Here is a 14,018-nt window from a genome sequence, read left to right as displayed (position 1 = left end):
TGATTTTTTTCAACCCGTGATCCTGAAAATAAGATCTCACCGTGAACTGCCGGACCTCCCCACGCTCCACCAAGTGATGTTCAGTCTCTGGAGTGATGGCATACGCCAGTTTCTGTCGAGATAATAGCCGCAACACATTCAAACCGATTCATGAAAACAACAAGATGAATGCAAGGATGTTAACATCAACAATATTGCATTATAATTTTTGCATATGATTTGCATAATCTTTAGAAGTGGGTCAATTAGTAGTAGAATAGGTTTTAAAAAACAATGGTTGTTGAGTAATATCGATTCAGCTCCTTTGACAGTATTGATGGTATGCATTGAAGTCACTTTCTCTGCTGGGCTACGCCCCCTCAACCAGTCTGAGTGGCAACATGGCTGGTAAAATGCTTAAATGGGAGTAAAACAAACAATCATCAAAACAATCAGCGGAAGTGCTGGGCAGACAGAACAGCTGTATATATTCTACAGGTTATATAATTTGTACCCAAATAATACATTACTTTTCGAATTCGCTGCTCAATCACACCTTAATCGATCCGAAATTTCGGGGAGGTTTTCTTTTCTAATCCGATCGAGAGAACATATAAACACATAAAATCTATTCGAGAGATTCATATAAACACGAATTGAAAACCAAAACTGACAGGATTGCACATGTGCGATGATGTGCGGAACGAGCTCCCCACCCCCCCCCCCGGCCCTGAATTGTCGAAAAAACTCTCAAAATGCTGGCTATGAATGCGAAAAACGCAGAAAATCGAACCCGATTCGGTTAATTTTATGACGGAAGAAAGTTTTGGAGGTGGTGTGCAAGTGTGATTGACATAACGTGAGGTCAAAAAAAATTGTAACATTTAAAAAAAAAAAAATTTGGATGCGAGTTTCGGACTCAGTGTGCAATGGCCTTTACGCCGCCTTCACACAGGCAGTTGAAATCAGCTCCATTATACGGAATACGCCCCCAACGGACGTCGTACTGCACAGTGAAAAGGGTCGGAAGCAGGTAGAACAAAAATGGTGGAGAGATTAGAAAGGTTGATTTCTCTTGAACGTCTATATATACTTATATATTACTTGTAACTATGCATAATTTACTGTTAGTACTATAGTAATACTCGACCCAATCTCACAGGAATTCGTACAAATTTTACGAGGTGGCTAATTCGTAACATTTCATACGACCTCACTCACTACGAATTAGTACGATTTAGCTAAATCATACGTATTTTACGAATTGGCCAAGTCGTATGAATTCGTACGAATGACCTACCCCTTATCCCGCCCCTAAACCTAAAAATCATGTGGGTATATGAGAGCAACAGTAAGAGCATTGACCAGCCGACGATTTGCCATCACTGAATTTTCTGGCTGTATGTGTATGAGCGGGGTGAGATTTTATAACGATAAGTTGTCATGTCATTTTTTATTTTCATGATTTTCTAATGTTATTAGGGCAATGCAATTAAAATGTAGGCTATAATTAAATAATAATACTGGCTATAATTAAATATTGTGGCCATTTTCTCATTATTTATTTTAAAAGTTAAGAAAGGTTTGTTTATCAGTACCACAACGCTAACTTCCGCTGAAATTTTTTCGCAAGAGTTACATTTTTTGAGCGTATCCGGATGACCAACGGACACGATTTTCTTCGCACCGCACTCGGTCGGACTCGTTTCGGACCCATTCATATGCGGTCTGCAAATCTCCACAGGAAATGAATGACTTCCAGTCGCTTCGGAGCCGTATCAGAGCTGATTTCAACTGCCATGTGTGAAGGCGGCGTTACAGCTTACCAAAGAACCAGTGGTCCATTGACACTGACATGTGGCCAGGAATCGGGTTTCATGACATTTATCGATGCCGGGGAAATTTAAAGCAAAGCCTGTGAATGCTTTATATAGCTAAACAACACTATAAATCCAAATGATCTCCTGGATCATTGTTATATATCGCCCAGCCCTTTAACTTGTTAAATCACTAAGCCTAAGGCATTATAGACAGAAGCTTTCTGTAAACGGTGTATTGAGAAGTCTTACTTCACTTCACACTTGGCCTTCAAGACGAAGTGACGAGGACATCACAAGGACGAGGATATTCTGGACATTTCAAAATAGTTTGTAGAAACTATTTTGAAATGTCCAGTAATCTGGATAGCTGTTACCATAAGCCAAATGATGAGACTGCCATGGTAAAAGTTACCAAAGATCTGTTGATGTTGACGGCGACTGATTCTGTTCTCTTAACTAAACTTATCTTGTTTGATCTAAGTGCAGCCTTCGATACAATTTCTGGTCATTTAATATCTATTGGTATTACTGGTGTCCCTTATCCTGGGTTTCCCCATGCGGCCTTGCCGCAGCGTGATTTTATTCACGCTGGTAGGCAGCCTGGACACCATGAACCAATTGTTTTCCTGAGATCGAGAACCAATCACAGAACGGGAAGGGAGCAGCAAGATGATGAAGACGTACATGTGACACACCGATGCAGTTACTTTGTATATATCTATGGATCCATCTAGCGGACGTGAAGTTACCTTTTGATACAGCTTTTGAGTAGTCATAAATCTCCTAAATCTCTGACCCATCGTCTTCTTCCTAGTCTAATTTTCTGTCGCTCTACATACGTCATCTGGTATCATTGAACCGATTGGCTATGAGCTACGTACAGGCGCATTTGATAGACAATCGTAGCACCCAATAATACAGCTCTAGGCATTCGTAAACCTCAAATACAAGAAAACGAACATGTGATTTCCAGACCACGTCTCATTCTCAATGTTATGTGGTCTGGAGTTAGTCAGGCTAGGTGTCCCTCTCACTTGGTTTAGATCCTATTTGTCCGGTCACACATTCGCTGCGTTCAATCTAAAACACTAATGCTGCCACTCAGTGGGTGTAATTACTCAGTCCCTCCAGGATTTCACGATTTTTTTTTTGTGATTTTTGCGATCAAAATGACTGATTTTGTGGTGGTAATTTCCAAAAATTTGTGAAAAAATTGGCGATTTATAAATAACATTTACCATAATAGTATTCAGTCCTGATTGTTGCGGGCAAAAATCCTTGATTACGCGGCCCGTTTTCTTTAAAAATGCGATGGAATATGTGGGATATTTATGCAATTTTATGCCATGAAACTGCAGGAATTTGCAAAAAATGCGGGAACTTGCAAAAATTGCGGTTTGATGAAAAAGAGAAAAAAAGTGATTCCCCAACATCCTGTTCTCACTAGGCTAATGTAAGAGTCATTTCTTATTAATTCCTTTGATAAGCAAGCATACTACATCATAGAAAGTGCTGGGAATATTTAATTTCTCATCTTGTTTTATTTCAGACTGTAACGAGTGTAAATAAGGAGTGTACCCCTTTAAGAGCTGCGCGCTCCCTGTTGAACTCTCTGCAGTGTTATTTTTGCGCCTCGAACAGGGTAATTTCTGTTTGATGCTACTTCTTTTATCTTATGTTGTTTATTAAGTAACGATGTGACGGTAGAACGTGTGACAGACAGTTATACGAGTTCGATTTGTGAGATGTCAATCGCCTCTGTGAGTCTGTCTGGCGTCGCGTAATTGCGTCACTTCATAACGTTCCCATGGAAACAGGGGGAAATGGCTGCTCTTGTGTGAAGCAAACGCAACATTTTTCAACTTTCTGCTAAGATACATGTGACTTTTTTTGCAACGAAAATGCGAGGATTATGAAATTATGCAAACCCTGCATATTTTGCACAGAAATAGGCAATTTATGCGGCGAAAGTGCGGCGTATTTGAAAAAAATGCGGCCCCCGCATAAATATGCGGACTTTGGCTGATTTTGTATTGAATTCAGCGATCGCATGATCGCGTTTTTCTGGAGGGACTGATTACTGTGACATCATGTGCATACTCTCCATTGGACGAGAACAAAATTTTAAAAATGAATTGAGCTGAATTGATAATGACACTAACTTTGTAACATCAACAATGTTAATGAACTGAATTGAACGGAATGATGACTTTCTTGTTTTCAGAAGAGCTGCTTTGCAGCTGAAATGTAACTTGTTTCATAACTGATGAAATTTGCATTGTTTATTTTATTATTTTACTAAGCTGCTTTTTAAAAAATATCTGCATTTTACAAACTGCAATGAAAATAAATCTGACTAGATGTAATTAATTTTAGTCAAGTTTTTTTGTGCATATTCACCGTATGGAATACTTACATCACAAAAGCTTCCCGGCAGAGAACAGAACTTATAAATAGCGTAGAGAGGTACCATGATCATAGACGATATGGACAGACACCAACCCACCATCGTAGCCCATGTGGGGAAATAATAGGAACCATACTTGGGAGGGTTGAACGTCGCAAAGCTGATAACAACCATGAACTTAATGAAGGGAAGAGAAAACAAGTACCGTTTAATGCTAAGTACAGGAGTTCTCATAATACAAATGCCATGAAATTATGGTAACACTTTATTTTACGGTGTCCGTGATACAGAGTAATTACTTAATTAATTGCTTAGTAGTAAACATTGTAATAAAATGTAACAAAATGTAATTAACATGTAACTAAGTTATGGAACAACCTGTACTTACAGATTGTAATTACACACATGTAATAGGCAGCTACTGTTACACATGTGTAATAGGCCGAGTCGGTTACATATGTGTTACAACCGACTTGGTACAATGTAACAAGTACTTAAATATGTTACCAAAGTAAAAAGCCTGCAGTTACACATGGTCATTTTGTACCTTCTAAAATAAAGTGTATCAAGTACTTATCTACATACCTTATCCATCTGAATTAACCCTCTACACTCTAAAAAATTCTGGGTTGTTTTAACCCAATTTTGGGTCAAATATGGACAAACCCGAAATGTTGGGTTAAAAATGTAATGTAAAAATTTAACCCAACGGCTGGGTTAGTCCATATTTGACCCAAAGTTGGGTTAAAACAACCCAGCATTTTTTAGAGTGTAGATTACAGCTTAAATACATGCAGTAGCTTCTTAATTACATTCCACTTGCATAATATTACACAGGTATAAGCTACGTAAAATAAAATGTATCGAGATTGTACTACATGTGAATCTACAAACCTTATCCATATGTATTTTAGTTTGAATTAGGCCTAGCTCCCTCGTTCACAGCATAAATGCATGCGGTAGCTTCCTAATTACATTGCAATTACATAATATTACACAGGGATGAGCTACGTAAAATAAAGTGTATCAAGATTGTACTTAAGTGTACTACATGTGAATCTACAAACCTTATCCATATGTAGTTTAGTTTGAATTAGGCCTAACTCAATCATTCACAGAATAAATGTATGCGGTAGCTTCCTAATTACATTGCAATTACATAATATTACACAGTGATAAGCTACGTAAAATAAAGTGTATCAAGATTGTACTTAAGTGTACTTCATGTGTGTATATACATACCAGTGATGCGCGGGTTGATCCGAAATGAGCGGGTGCCTGCGGTTACCCGCGGTTACTCGCAGTTACGGGTCATCCAAAAATGTTTTTAATGATATTCGGGTCGCGGTCGGTCGGGTCGTTTGAAAAAAGATGCCAATTAAACATTTGTATTAATATAGCACTAGACACAATTTTTGATGAAATATACAGCCCTACACATTATTGGCTGAATAACTGGCACGAAGATAACACACAAGCTCAGTCTAAACAGTTCTCGGAGTCGGTTCTATACTGGTGATTCGAGAACTCTGTGCGTTCGGTATACGCAGTATCTATGCGCAGTATCAGCTGCTCGTGCTCATCTCATCACTTCTCTCAACAGTGGCACCAACATGTCTCGGTTCAGTGAACTGTTAAAGTTACTGGAGTAAAATATAATTCAGGATATTGATTTACTTCGATTCGGAAGGACTGTCAGGCATGTCTGAAAGTGAGTAACTTTAGTAACTTGTGGATCAGCACTGACATAAGACGCGAACTGTTTCGAACGATTCAGTTCGATTTAGTGTACTGGTTCGACCGGTTCACTAAAAAGAACGGGTTCAAAAGAACGATTCGTTCACGAACCGGCCATGTCTATGATCACTACAGTCTGCAGAGAGATGGAGGCGGCAAGAGAAAAGGTGAAGACTGGGGAGTGGAAGCTCCGCAAATACACAAATAGAAAGAGTAAAAGTGTGGGAGACATTTGCTGAAATAATGAAAGATGATGACTGGCTTTGCCTTTGTTATGTGTAGGCCTAAGTCTTCTTACGATGCTGTGTTGCAGCCCATTCTCACTCCCAAGGCGTCACCCAACTGACGCCTTGGGAAGCATTTGGACATGCTTCAATATCTGACGCTTTAGGCGCCCTTTAGCGTCAGTAAGATGACGCCCTAGGATCGCGTGTACCCTACCCCCACCCCACACCTAAACCTAACCGCGTCCTCTAACTGACGCTTTCCTTTAGCGTCAGTTAGAGGACGCCGTAGGATCGCGTCATGTACGTGACGCTAAAGGGCGCCTAAAACGTCAAATATTGAAGCATGGTCAAAGGTGACGCCTTGGGGTGAGAATGTGTTGTGTGTTGTTACACGTCTATGGCCCAATAACGCTCAGATGAGCATTTACTACTTTTAAAAAATGTGGTCAGGAAGCGGGTACAATATTTTTTTTACTTTTTTTTTGCAGTCCGAGTTGCGGGCGGGTAGTTGAAAACGTCGGTCGGTTGCGGGTTGTTTATACTTTGACCCGCGCATCACTGATACATACCTTATACACATGAAGTACACTTAAGTACAATCTTGATACACTATTTTAGAAGGTACACAATGACCATGTGCAACTGCAGGATTTTTCACACCTTAGTAACATATTAAAGTACTTGTTGTTACATTGAGTAGTACAACGTACTTTTTTATTTACATTGTACCAAGTCGGTAACATGTATGTAAACGACTCGGCCTGTTACATATGTGTAACAGTAGCTGCCTATGTGTGTAATTAAAATCTATAAGTACAGGCTGTTCCATAACTTCGTTACATGTTAATTACATTTTTCTACATGTCATACACGTTATTACATGTTATTACATGCTACAACGTCTACTACTAAGTAATTAATTAAGTAATTACTCTGTATCACGGACACCGTAAAATAAAGTGTCACCGAAATTATTTGCATTGTTGTGTTATTAACAGAGGAATCATGATTGTTAACGTACCAAGAGGAAACACGGGCTAACAAACTTCCAGCACAGTCTCCAGTAGAGGCCAGGTCTCTGTCCTATCATCTCCTCAATATCATCACTGAAGCGATCCACACCTAAAAACACACATGGAGGTGAAGCTCAATTTAGTTTTTCATTTATTCCATGTCAAATATTAATCTCCTGCTCTCCAAACTGCTGATACCTTTGAATCCAAACTAAAATCTAATAAGGTTGTTGGTTAAATATGCACATGAATGTCTCTGATACTGCAACTCCTACCAAACAGATCTGAGATATTGTCATGGCTGTGAGGTTTGCTGTAACAAAAAGTAAGAATTGAAAATTGTAGAACGGGATTGAAATCCAACTCTTTAAAATATCTATTTAAATAATGCTCTTCTTTTACACATCAGTTGCATTTAGTTAAAAAATGGTTTGACCGATTTTAAATATTTAAAAGGCACTAGACTATAAACACAGTTGTAATGGTTTAAGTCCACGGATGAAGAAGAAGGTACAGTAACGACAGTTTTTATTAAACATAAGCCAACAACTCGAAATAGTGTGCGATGCACAAACAATACCGGAAACAAGAATGAGGTGAGGCGAGGAACATGGTGATGAACTCAATGATGAACAGCTGTGATGGTTAATTTAATATCCATGTAACTGATTATGGCGGGAGGCCATAAGAAGAATAAATGAGCAGAGGCAAACAGGTGATATTGTATCACTGGCATACTGTGGATTAGTATTCTAAAAAATGAAAATTATAACGGTTTCCACAAAAAAAAAAAAAAAAAATGAAGCTGTTTTAAACTATGACGAAAATGTTCGTCAAAGTTTCTGATGTTTCCTTTCTCTGAAAGACAGTGATACACTAATCTCTGTTTAAAGACAGTGCAAGAGTTATATGATTTGTCATTTTTATTTTTCAAGTCTCTTCTACTCACCAAGGTTGCATTTATTTGATCAAAATACAGTAAAAATAGTAATTCTGTGAAATATTATCACAATTTAAAAGAACTGTTTGCTATTGTAATATATTTTCAAATTTTATTCCTGTGATGCAAAGCTGAATTTTAAGCAAAGTCTTCAGTGTCACCTGATCGTTCAGAAATCATTCTTTACATGCTGATTTTGCTGTTCGAGAAACATTTCTTATTTTCGTCAAAGTTTAAAACGGCTTCATATTTTTGTGGAAACCGTAATAATTTTAATTTTTTTAGAATCCTTTGATAAATAGAAAGTTCAAAAGAACAGCATTAATTTAAAATAGAACGTCTTTACTGTCACAGGTAATCAATTTAATGCATCCTTGCTGAATAAACATTAATTTCTTAAAAAAATTTTTTTTTAAAAACCTTAATGACCACAACATTTTCATTTTCACTTAGTACACCTTTGGGACATATAAATATATAAATATTTATTATTCTTTGCCAAAAAATGGCATGTTGATGTAGATAGTAGCCAGTGAGTCATGAAGGAAAACATAAGTATGAAAATCCCCCTCTAGCCCCTATACTTTATAGGCGTACTTGACTTAAAAACACATTTTAATATGAAGAGTTCAGATGCAAAAGCCTCTAAATGCCATTTGAAATTTTCTTCTTTAATGATTTTTATCAAACTTGTATATTTAAGTTCAGTAATTTCACTTAAATAACAATTAATAGGCAATTATCATTGCCATTTAAGTGAAATCACTGAACTTAAATATATAGTTTGATAAAAATCATCATTAAAGAAGAAAATTTCAAATGGCATTTAGAGGCTTTTGCATCTGAACTCTTCATATATAAAAAATGCCAATATTGAGTGACACCATCAAGCCATGCTCCACATGAAACGATATCACGTGAGTTGTGAAAACAACACAGTCTCATGAAAGTGTTTATCTTTACTATGAATGTCATTTCTCGTGCCATTTATACGCCAATTTTTTTATTTATTTTATTTTTTTCATGCAAAATGCTACGCACTGAAAACCCCTCGGGTAGGTTTAGGGGGAGGTGGGAAGTGTGTGCATATTACACACGCCATAAAGTGTGTAAAATGGGGTGGTGGGGGTGAGGGGGGGTGTATCTGTGCTGTTTTTTTGTGTTTTTTTTTTTTTTTTTTTTGTGATGTGTATGTGTGGCATATATGCGTGGCATGGGCTTTGGGGCCGGTGATATGTGGGCATACCAAGACACATTCCTATCAACTGTATTGTTGAAATGGCTAAAAAATAAATCTTTGACTTGAAAATATGCACGTGAAAACTGAGTATCATATAGACGCAAAAATTATTTTTGCCGTATAAATGGCACGAGAAATAGCATTCGTTGTATAGGTACGCACTTTATTGAGATCAGGCTGGATCGGAAGCAAACTTCATAGTGGCTTCCATGTAGATCTCTTGCTTTGTGAGTCGGGTTGGCCGCAGGGCTTTGATCAAGGCTTGATGTCTGAACGCACCAGACATGGAGAGCAGAGCTGTGTCACGAGCACAGGGCCAAACGCACAGGTGTTCGGCAGCAAACGGAACTTCCAAAAAGGCCACTGAAGCCTCAGGCTGGTTGGTCTTGGCCTGACTGACAGCATCAGCCTGTGACCTGCTACCTCAAGATCCAGAGGTTCAAACATTGCTCTCTGATACTGATCTCTCAGTCCGGAGCTTATGGTGTCATGCTGAAGTTCAGGTCTCCAAGAATCGTTTGTTGCCTTAGGTATGTTTGCAAAGTTCACATTCCTCCAACCACATGCCAGTTTGCCAAAAGCAAAGAAATGACTTTTCGAGGACAAAGTCAATGCGTGGAACGTTTAGGGATTGAGTATTTGAAAAGAATTTCTTACTGTAGATTTCAGGATACAACCGTATTATAGTCTATTAGCACAGTTAATCAAATGTTACAGTATTTGTGAGTCGTAAATCTTTGATTAAGCGGCTAAAAACTAATATAAAAATTCTTGAGCAATCCAATGTGCTATCCAGATGCAAAAGCCTCTAGTCTATTTTGCACCAAAAGTGAAAATATCCACTCTGGCTAACCAACCAGATGTCGGGAAACATATCTGTTTTAAAAGGTGGCGATTTCGTATCAATTTGTATACTGTGTATTGTGAAAACATATGTTTTTTTTTTTTAGGGGGGAAAAAACATGAAGCTCCACCCCTTAACATAACCGTCACTGCGGTCGGATCGCTTTAAAAGTAAAAATGAGATTTACGAATTTATACAGTTTAGTCATGATTCGCCAAAATTTTAAATAGTTATGCATTGCCATTAGATTGTGTTGGACTAACTTGTGATATGACTTTGTTGAAATGTACAGAATGATCTTTTATTATTATTATTATTAATCTAGTGGATTAATCTAAACTGAATGGAATCACCAAAAATATATATATATATATTTATATTTACATATATTCAGTTAAAAGCAACATTGTATTTAATATATGCCACTACTAATAGGAATAAATAATAATAATAATGTCTGACTAACTTCTAATATTACTTTTGTGGTTACTGGTAAATAATCATAATTGATCTTCATCTGCCCAGAAGACCATCATTCAGATTAGTATTATTATAATTTCTTGTAGCTCTTTAAAAGACTTTCAGTAAAACCCAAATCTATTTACTGCAAGTATAGTCAGGATTATTTTTGTATCATTGAGATGCTATTATAGTTTTCATTATTATTATGAATCAGTTTTTTATTTTTACATTTCCCATTTTCATTTTAGTTAAAGTTTTAGCAATTTTCTGTTTTATCTTTACTTTTTACATGTACTGTAAATATATCAACAATTTTGGTTCAGTTTTAGTTTTGTTATTTTAGTAAATCCCATTAAACTAAATGAAAATGTTTCCTTGATTACAAGTAGATCAATATAGAGTTGAAATTGAATGCCAAATTTATAAGTGGTTTTTCAAATTCTTGAGTAAACCATTCTGCATTCCAGACAGATATGAGTCCATAAGCCACATATCAGGACCCCTGGAGCCTAATGAGCGCGAGCGGCCCTGGAGCACAACCGTCTGAAAGCCCATCAGAGCCCTAATGCCACATCAGCTTCACTGGACATGTAAGAAGAGCAATCAGCCTCACCGTAGAACCAGGCGATGCCGATGGCCTCAATCAACACTCCAAACAGAATCGATGTCCCGGCGGCAAAGTGGTCCAACAGGGTAAACACATAGATGCCACCCTGGAGAAAGAAGTGAGATGAGACCAGAACATGATCACGATGAACAGAGAGATTCAACACCCATAAGTCTTTGAGAGACTCTTCATAATCAGATGAAAAGTTCATTAGATGAGAGTGGCCTCGTTAAAGGACTGTTTTGCCTCTCACGTACGTTTGTGACACAGATGAGTGAGATGAGGAACGTGGAAACTACGATGAAGAGCGTGAAGAGCTCTCTATGTTTGTGCAGGCATTTGAATTCGTCGATGAGTCCCGTGATCACCGACTCCATCCCTCCCATCTGAAAAACAGAGTTTACCAGGCTATGAGGAAAGAACATTGTGTTTGTTAGAGTCCATTCATCACATAATGTATAGCATTAAGTAACACTGGACTGTACTGATACAGTAAATACATGCAATCTGGAGTTTTGTTTCAGATTGAGCAGGTAAGATGGACAGAACAAGTCTATCACATCGACTCACAGCACTGTCGATTCCTAAAGTGAGCAGCATAATGAAGAAGATTACAGCCCACACTGATGAACCTGGTAGTGTAGCAATGGCTTCTGGGTAAATTATGAACACCAGACCAGGACCTGGAGAGAAGCAAAAAGCAAAGATTCAACATCTTTACAGTACATACAATGCATTAAAACCCCTAAGAGAGCAGCTCTGAAGTTACTGTATTAGTCTATAATTTAAAAGAACATCACAATCATATCAATATAAAATACACCAATACACTGTAAAATGATGTTACACTGAAGATGTTGCAATATATTTTAATAAGAAAATAAGAAAAAAAAAACGGAATGGAATCACCAATATATATATATATATATATATATATATATATATATATATATTATAACCATTTTCTACATGTTAGAATAACAGTAAAATTATGAAACACAAACAGTAAAAAAACACTTCCATGATTTTCCTTTACTATCTCAATTATATCATACATCAAAATACATTCAGCAAAGATGCATTAAATTAATCAAAAAGCGACAGTAAAGACATTTATTGTTATAAAATATTTCTATTTTAAATATATTCATTAAAGAATCCTGACATATAACATGGTTTCCACAAAAATATGAAGCAGCACAACTGTTTTCAACATTGATAGTAATAATAAATGTTTCCTGAGCAACGAATCCGCATACAGATTCCGAAGGATCATGTGACACTGAAGACTGGAGTAATGATGATGAAAATTCAGCTTTGATAAATTACATCATCGAAAAACACTACCGTACTGAAAATGTAATACTTCTTTCAAAAACGTTCAAATTTGACTGACCCCAAACTTTTGATTCATAGCATATATTTATCAGGAAAAAAAAAAATATTGTAGCACATAAGAAAACACATTTGTTTTACATTTGTTCCAGAAAATACGAATCAGACCAACAGAAATGTTGGCGAGAATCAGACAAATCGACATGTTTGGATTCCACTGACATTCTGCATCGCACACATCGATTTTGCTCTCAGAGAAATCATTCTCTGTCTCCAGACGCTGGTGTTTAGGAAGAGTATGGCACATGACTCTGACACTTAAGCTTTAAAAGAAATCAATCAGGAATTCAGTGCCACATGTTTATTTCACAGAGGACATGAAGCACTGAGCATGTATCTAATATCTATGAAACATTAATAATACTGTTAATAATAGTATTCTTCCCTAAATAGTTTAAATTAAATTTTTAACATGATACTGTATGAAACTAATGATAAATATGTACAGTATATATATCAAATTACAGTAATTTAACATTTTTGGATATTCTGCTTAAAGTATTATGAAAAGGATGTGAACAAAGAGCCCGTTCTCATCCCAAAGCGCCATATAGGACGCTTTTGCAAAAGCGTAAATATCCAACGCACATGGCACCCTTTAACGTGAAATGGGACGCAGATATATTTGGGCAGAAGGCGCCCCCTAGTGGTCTAACCCTTACCCTACACCTTACCTAAACTTAACCCTAACCGAAGCGTCTAATTAGACGTTAAAGGGTGCCATGTGCGTTGGATATTTACGCTTTTGCAAAAGCGTCCTATATGGCGCTTTGGGATGAGAACGCGTTGGAACAAAACTTGATTTTGTGAAGAAAATAGGCATCATGTTGTTCAGCAAAATGTAACGGTAACATTTTACAGTAAGATTAAAGTTGATAACATAAATTATCATGAACTATAATTATACTACACTCAAAAAATAACTCTTTGAATGGTCATAAAAAAAAATATTGAAAAGATTTCCACATGATTAACTTGCTTTGTTTCAGCATTATGCAATTCTGTTTTTTGAATTTAATGTACTTACGTTGAATCTACTTAATGTATTAAGGTTGATACAACTTATTTACTATGGTTGGGCACAGCTTAATTTAACATTGTGAGTGAATTTAAAAATTTAAAAAATCCATAATATTTATTCATCCACTACAATAAAATGTATTTTAGTGTCACACTAATACATTTCTAGACTATATCCAATTATCAACTACCAAAAGCACTTGTTGGCATCTTGAATTATAAGATTTACTTGCTTTATCAACCAAGTCATTTGCTGAGGGAATTGCTGAATCAGTTTTCAGACTAACCAAATGTTCCACTCTTCTCTAACCCACTGTAATTTTAAAT

At 36.8% G+C, this 14,018-nt stretch overlaps 1 protein-coding gene across 1 annotated transcript in view; it reads right to left on the bottom strand.

Moving 5' to 3' along the window:
- Positions 1 to 14,018, bottom strand: part of slc6a3 (solute carrier family 6 member 3) — a 32,237-nt gene that overhangs the window by 3,046 nt on the left and 15,173 nt on the right. Inside the window, exons 9-14 of the mRNA XM_039655158.2 lie at positions 11,847 to 11,959; positions 11,534 to 11,662; positions 11,283 to 11,382; positions 7,192 to 7,292; positions 4,216 to 4,383; positions 41 to 112 (exon numbers count right to left, since the gene is read on the bottom strand). Of these exons, the coding sequence (XP_039511092.1) occupies positions 41 to 112; positions 4,216 to 4,383; positions 7,192 to 7,292; positions 11,283 to 11,382; positions 11,534 to 11,662; positions 11,847 to 11,959 (683 nt within the window). The remainder of the gene's footprint in view (positions 1 to 40; positions 113 to 4,215; positions 4,384 to 7,191; positions 7,293 to 11,282; positions 11,383 to 11,533; positions 11,663 to 11,846; positions 11,960 to 14,018) is intronic.

Source organism: Pimephales promelas, chromosome 12 (assembly GCF_988280905.1).
Source record: "Pimephales promelas chromosome 12, fPimPro1.hap1.1, whole genome shotgun sequence".
Classification (NCBI taxonomy): domain Eukaryota; kingdom Metazoa; phylum Chordata; class Actinopteri; order Cypriniformes; family Leuciscidae; genus Pimephales; species Pimephales promelas.
Note: the sequence above shows the minus strand (reverse complement) of the source record. Positions and strands in the feature narration are given on the sequence as shown.